Below are 7503 nucleotides of genomic sequence, written 5' to 3'. Positions count from 1 at the left end.
ATCGCTACATATTATAAGCCCTTTTGTTCTTCAGGGAAAATTGAAAATCATTCGTGCTTAAACGTGTTCAGCAAATCGATGTTCGAATGCGAAGTAAGTTAAGGTAATATGCTTTAACAATTCAATTAGTTGTTTTCCCGGGAGAAATTATGAAACCATTGCAAATCCTGCTTAGAAAAATTAGCTTGGTCCACAGGGAAAACATATACAAAGAAAAGCAACACAATGAGTTTACGAGACGGGCGTAAATTTTTTTCATGGGAAAGGGAAAAATGATAAGTGCGATTTTCCAACATAGAAATATATTTTAGGCCCATTCATTGTAGCTCTTCAATTCGCAGAAACGGAGAAAACATTAGACCTAAACATTCTCGACAAAAATTCCAATGAATGAATACTGACCAAAATTAAAAGCGTTACTTGATGTGTGGATATTCATAGTCGATAGTCATCCTGTGAAAAAGTGAGTCAGACAAAAATAATGATTTGGCAAACGAGCGGGACCGATCCAAATCTTGAGGGGATCGAATTTTTTGCACCACTGAATGAAAAGAATTCCATTGGGTAATTCAGTGGCGGATTTGGGGGTAGGGGGGTGGGGGGTTGGGGGGGGGGGTCAGAGGGATCCTGACCCCCCCCTTCGATTTCTGAAAAAAAAAATCACACGGCTTCGCATCCGTGCCCCCCCTTCCATTCAAATAATCCTGCATCCACCCCTTAGATAAGTGTAGGAAGTTTTTTTATAATAATGTTGTCGTTTTTATCTTCCAAAATCGCCCATATTGACCCCCTTCGGTTTCTGAAAAATAAATCACACCAATATTCCCCTTTTGAAATGAGAAATTTGACTAAACTTTAGTTCTAAAAGGTACCAAAGGGCACTGTTTGCTCTCTAAAACACCAAAAAATTTTCGGGGCCCTTGAGCTGGCCCCGAACCTCCTTCCTCCTTCAAATAATCCTGGATCTGCCCCTGCACTGTGGGGTTGCCCCACCCCTCGCAAAAAAAAGACCGATTAACTGTAACGATTTGGATGTTATGCTCGTTAAATATAATTTGAATTTCACCTATTAATTCGATAAGGTCAGGTGAAATCTCCGCTACTAGTCTGACGTCACTAGTTGGCCTTGTCTTTTCTTGCAACAGGATCTTTAGCATTTGGAGGAAGAGAGCCCGCATCCATAAAACTTCCGTCTTCAGTGGCAATGCATTTCTATCATAATTCCACAAAAATAACATGAATTAAGAGCACCGAAATTTGAAATGGGAAATTGTTGCTCTGGCTGCCTAGGACGAAACAGAAAGTAAGTTCAAACGCTTTATCCAGGTATGAATTTGTACATAGCCATTGCATATTTTGTGGGTTGGATCACTACACTAGCATAGTCATGTGATAATGAATGTGATGCTGAACCTATGTAGCACATGTATGTAGTCCCGCCATTCACTGAAAAGATGCAATTTTTTCTATGACTGGGTTCCCATGCCTAGATTGATCCATCTGGATTGGTCTAACTCCCTGGGGAGTCTCACTAAATTGCTATCAACTAAAGGGCTTAAATGTCTGTCACGCCTACCAAATCAGCTAGGGGGTAAAGATAATTAATTACCCCCTAACAGCTTTACTAGGCGTGACAGACATATAAGCCAGTTAAGTCGATAGCAATTTAGTAAGACTCCCCAGGGAGATAGATTGATCCAAATATCTGTGGGAATGGTCCCTGTGTGTCTGTAGCTGGTCATCCGTAGTGTTTATATTTTAATTGCTAAACTAAAGTTATATCATTTTAAGCTAAATGCCAAAAAACAGACAGACTTACATTTTACATGTTGGTTATTTTTGTTAATCTTTAATATTCAAGGAACTTCTTTCGATCAAGATACACTGTTGATACTGAAATGGGTATTGAGGTAAGCAGGATTCTTCTGGCCTAGTTGTTTAAGAGTCTAAAGAAATTATTTTACTTGGCTGGGTTAAATTTATATAATAAGCAGTCACGTCTTATTCCTTTATTGCATAGCAGTGGTTGTGATATTTGAACAGATGCAGGATTGCTTTTTGAAGGGTTTTAGTTGTGAAAACTACAGAGAAGTATGTTAGTGAAATGAGTTATAATTTTATTTGACTGTTAGCAAATAACCACTTTCACAATTTCCTTGGTTAGCCATAACTGAACATAACAGTAAAACAGTTTGTTTTTATTTTTTTAGTTTCAGAATTTGATGGACGAAGTAAGTATTTTTTGGTTTAATTTTCATTATATTTATAAAGCAAATAACTACTGCAAAAGCCTTTCCTATGTGCCCTTTTACTAGTACTTATACAGATACAATGCATACAAGATATGTATATATTTTTTTCTTATAAAGATACAATGTATAGATCATAGATGTATTATGATGGAAGGATTTCAACACAAATGAAAAGTGAAGTGCATTTTTTAAGATAAATTTTCTCAAACTCATTTGTATGTTTGTTACACTCAGTTCTGTTGTCATTTCAGGAAGCAAGTGCAACTGAAATAAACAGGTAATGCAGTGTCAATTAAAGTTTTTACATGTATTAGAAAGGCACATAAGTATGTCTTCACTTATGTCACTAACTCTTTTGTCTTCAATTAACATTATGTATTCCATGTGTTTAGATTGCATTATCTAGCCTTTATTTCTAACAAAATGATGTGATGAAGTTCCTCACATCTGTAAACAGCTACATAGAAGAAATAATATCCAGCAGCAGAACTTTGTACGTTCAAGAATTACTGGTCAAATCTGTAAATGGCATAATGAAAAATTCCAAACAGGGAGAATCAATAAAAGATGAGGCAAATATTTATATCCTTTCATAGATTTGATTTTTGACAAATGGCAAGTTCCAAATTCTGCTTTTGTTTTGCTTTTTCAAAATTATACAATGGCATTGGTTTCAGCTAGAATTGCAAGGTACTACTCATAATAAGTACATTGTCAAACTTCTGACCGCCATTGCACAAGTGTTACACTGGTTACACTTTGACAGAAGAAAACTCATGAATTACTGTTTCTTCTCCCTGCCTACAGAGGGCGCCTTCAAATTGATGCTCCATTCACAGTTTCAGAATATGCAGGTTTGGTATGTCACAGTATGTTAATATGTCGCAGTATGTCATAAGCCACAATCCTGCTAGATGTGATCACTGCATGATAATGTGTTATGTATATTTTACATCACCCAAATGTCAGTACTGTCCAGTTCACCACTATCTTGCTTATTTTATTTTCAGTGTTGTTAGTTTGTTTTATGTTTATGTATTCTTTATTTTGTCTGATTTTGTTTGTTGTAGAACTATTTCTGACCATGAACGAGAAGTACTGAAAAGTGGTTTATATGAGCAATTAGTGCATGAACAGAAAAAGATAGATGCAGAAATAGATGCTCAGGTACTCAATTGATTTGTTCTATGTATTCATATTTGCTATATCAAAGCCATAAATGTTTTGCTATTATTATTTTTTTTTTTTGTCAAGCTGATGTATGCTTGGTTGTGAATTTTAGTACAGATTGATATTTATGAGTCATGCCTAACAGACAGGTATAAAAAGTCAAATGCCACATCCCACAGTTATGCTAAAAAGGAAAAATCTAAAAAAAACTTCAAACTGCCATGTGTCCTGTTGTCAATGAAACCATTCAGTAAGCCTGTTTCTACGTATGATTTTTTGTCACTTGCTGTAACTACAAAATTTTCTCTGCTGACATGAAATTTAACCTAATTTTCATTACCCTCATCAGCTAGCAAAACAGGAAGAGGAGTTGCGTCTTGAGGAAGAGGCTTATGCAGCTGCCAAGCGAGAAGCCGCGAGGGCTTCCAAGTTACAGAAACAAAAGATGCAAGAAGCCAAGGCAACCAAATCCCAAAATGGCAGCAAGTCTTGGCTTGGGGAAGATGAGAATGAATGGGATGTGTGAGTATAAGCTGACTCTCTCCAGAGTGCCATTAATTATTGGATTAGTTATCATTTATCAATATTATAATTTCAGGATGATAAAAAAATTGTAAATTGTTCACTTCTTTAAAATTGTGGAAAATCAACAGATGTTACTTTTACATGTTGAAGTCATTTCTGATGGAAATCTATTTATCTTATAAACAAAGAACCATATTGGTGTAGTGTTAGACTTATGCCCAGAGGTTGTGGGTTCCATTCCCTAATGGGAACAAACCTGACAAGTTGCCAATATCCAGAAAAAAAAAAGATTTTATACTACATACAAAAAAGATCATCTTTATGGCTGTAGGAAATAAGATTAAATAAAGAAGTATTATACATTGTTTAATATTATTTATACAGAGCTGGTGGAGAAGATGACTTTGAGATGTTTTTGGCTAGTGTGAGAGCAAGATCACTGAAGACTAGGGCACAAAACTCAGGTAAGGTTGCTGACTTGTGTGTGCTCAAAGCAGATTATATGAGATCAACCTAAATACTAAGTCTTTATTAATACGCATGCATTATTGGCTGTTATTTGGCTCACATTCCTCTATTAAGAAATATTGTTTAGATTCATTCAAACTACTTGGTCTTTGGAGGATTTTCTCAATTCTTTGAAATGATACTTTTTGGCATTATTTCAAGATTAAGAGAGAGCAGCAACCTTGTAACAAACTAAATACAATATTTTCTTTTAAATATATTTCTTATACAATGATTTAAATCTAGGTTTTACTTACATGACAGTTAACTGAATAACAGAACTTTTAAGTTATATTAAAATATAATGCAATGGAGTACTACCAGTATTGTGCAGCATGATTCTGTTTGCATTATATAGCTTATATAAAGTACTCAACTAACAGCATGTCCCCTTTCATAGTAACAGATAGTCCTAGCACTTCCAGTAGCACACAGACTAAAGATAGATCTCACACTGAAGGCTCCTCAATAGATCTGGAATGGGAACATGAAGCAGGTAAAGGTTCCAACAGGGACATGGCATGCATTCACAGAAATGAAGCACTGTTATGAAGTTCCAAATCCTGTGCCTGTACTTGAATATCTACATACTAATATTCTATAACCTCAACTAGGTGTGTGTCTTATGTAATAAGTGCTTTAGGGATACAAAGTTTTGATAATGCTAAACTATGCTGCCACAGCCTGACATTAAATCTTCTGGTGAGTTTTAAGAAGTGTCTTAACAATCATTCAAAAAGTGATGGGGGGGAGTAACGGTGCAGGGGGAGTATAAGTATGGGGATGTATCGATGCAGGTAATATGATTTTGTTAGGGGGAGTAACGCTGTGGAAAAGTAAAGAAGATGACCTTAAGTTAACATGCTATATGTAACTGTTCCCAGACAAGCAGTCTGTTATATGTAATATTAACAGGTCGTTTCTCTGTTATATTAACATGTTATATGTCTGTTATATAAAAAATATTGTGTGTTACTGTTCCCAGGCATGCAGTCTGTAGTTAACAAGCCCAAGAGGTCGATGACTGAGGAAGAACTGACCAGGATGACCGGAGCCCAGGACTCAGAGAAGACTAGCCCAGAGTCCGCAGAACTGGAATGGGAGAATGACTTTGTCAGTGCAGAAGAACTGGAAAATGAACTGCTTATTAATGAAGATTCAAGGACTAGTCTTGTGGACAGATGATAACCCTGCGATTTTTGTCTTTCTGTCTGCAATTTTATCATCCCAGCACTTGGATTTATTTCATATGTATTTGTCTATATATTCAGGGAGATTCATGGTTTGTACTTTTTGTGATAATGGTGAAGGGATCAAGAGTATATACTGGGCTACACCAAGAGTAATGGTATATTAGTAGACAGAATTTGCTCAATGATGAACGTTAGATTATATCACTGTAGTTAAGATACTGTAAAAAGAGGGATTTCAAAGAAGAACTTACTCATTGCAATTCCAGACTGTCATTTGATTAGAAGATTTCTTTAAATAAGACCATTGATATTCATGTTAATATTTAACTTTTTAAGTTATAGTTAGTTTGTAAGTGGTAGTAATTCTTTTTGACATTGTGAGCAAAGCTCATCACTGATTGTTAAGTCATATGAACTTGTTACTTGTTTGTCAGATATTTTAATGGTGCAATATCTGAAATGCCCTTTTATTTTTAAATTCAATTAATTAAAAAATATATTCCAAATAATACACTTCCAACTGATTTTCTTGACAAGTTGAATTAGTTTTTTTTCCTCAGTTTTGGGCTAGGCCTTCATTGTAAGGAATAGATCTAGATACAGTTGTAAACACCGAAGCCCAAGGTTGCAAAGTAGTAGTTGCAAGAAGTCCATATAACTAGGATTTTCAAAGAATAAGAAATTTTCAGTGACAGAATGCAAAACGGATCTTTTCCTCTTTTTCCATTTAGAAAAAAAACTAAAGCTACACTAATCCCTGATAAGAAATAACTATGCACTAATTTGATAGTGTTAATATGATTTATTTTAAGTTTTTTTTTTATTGTGGCCAGAACAGCTGAGTGGCATAGAAATGTTTGTTGTGTACTGTATAATGGACATTGTGATTTGGTTTGGGACATGCCGATGCTCTGCAACTGCCAAAATGAACAGAAAAAAAGAAAAACCATATTACTGCATTTCCCTCAAGGGCTTCCTGTAAAAGTGTATGGCTGTTGTAACAGATTGATGCCTGGAGAATATTACTTGCCAAAGATTATCCAACACAGTTTTTATTCTGTTGTTTGCCTATTGTAATCATTAGTCAAAAGTGCAATTTTTATTTAGTATCTTTGTAGGGATTTGGGAAATCAATCAAATGGTATGTACATTACTGGGAATGGGAGTTCATGAATTAAAACTTATTAGTTTGTACTAATACTTGCTTTCTTTATCAGTCTTTTATGTTCTGTTAATGAGGTTCATCATGTAGCTTTGCAAATGCCAACTGCCATTGTTTATACAAGTGCACAATCCACCAAAGATGCAGCCTTAATTTTCACTGTAGTACATTTTACCAAATGAAATGAAGCTAGAGATTTTAATATTTTTATTAATTAATCACATTAACGTCTAGCTATTCATTTTAACACTAGGGGGAAAGCTTGGAGAATTTACTAAGGCATTCAATTTTTTTAAGTGCCTCTTTTCCATAAATACAATTCTGCTATATCCTTCAGGGAGGCAGAGTTGTTGCTACTCCTCGCTTTTAAATGCCCTTTATAGCTTCACCAATAAAATTTACACAGGCCCATTTCCTGCAACACTGATAATTCCTTTTACTGACCCTGCTTTGATCGATGGCAAGACCCAACCAAAGTAAGGAGTTCCAGAGGTTTGAAAAAATTGATTTGGCTGACAAAGAAAACATGACAAACTGCTGCAGTGACCTACTGCTTTCTAAGAAATTCTTATGACCACACAAGGAATCCACATTGCTTCCCACTTGCTGCAACAACATGAAATGTGCATAGCTTTAGTACTGGTGATGGACAGACACAGAGGGGAAGATGTAAAGACAATAACATCTGTGTATA

The 7503-nt window shown here is 35.4% G+C and overlaps 1 protein-coding gene across 2 annotated transcripts; it reads left to right on the top strand.

Annotated features, from left to right (window-relative positions):
* The first annotated feature begins 1135 nt into the window (after nt 1-1135).
* On the top strand, nt 1136-6847 carry LOC106165157 (AP-1 complex-associated regulatory protein). 2 transcript variants are annotated; one of them, XM_087006773.1, is made up of 9 exons: nt 1136-1303; nt 1862-1910; nt 2211-2231; nt 2504-2529; nt 3323-3419; nt 3772-3944; nt 4332-4411; nt 4855-4950; nt 5440-6847. In XM_087006773.1, the coding sequence occupies exons 1-9, from the start codon at nt 1263-1265 to the stop codon at nt 5637-5639; spliced, it is 783 nt and encodes a 260-aa protein (XP_086862899.1). In that variant the 5' UTR covers nt 1136-1262; the 3' UTR covers nt 5640-6847. The 2 variants fall into 2 exon arrangements, with proteins under 2 accessions (XP_086862899.1, XP_086862900.1); XM_087006774.1 differs by lacking the exon at nt 4855-4950.
* Nucleotides 6848-7503: the final 656 nt, after the last annotated feature.

This window comes from Lingula anatina, chromosome 2 (genome assembly GCF_051362555.1).
Source record: "Lingula anatina isolate TDL-2025a chromosome 2, LinAna3.0, whole genome shotgun sequence".
Taxonomy (NCBI): domain Eukaryota; kingdom Metazoa; phylum Brachiopoda; class Lingulata; order Lingulida; family Lingulidae; genus Lingula; species Lingula anatina.
This window is presented reverse-complemented; position numbering and strand designations above follow the sequence as displayed.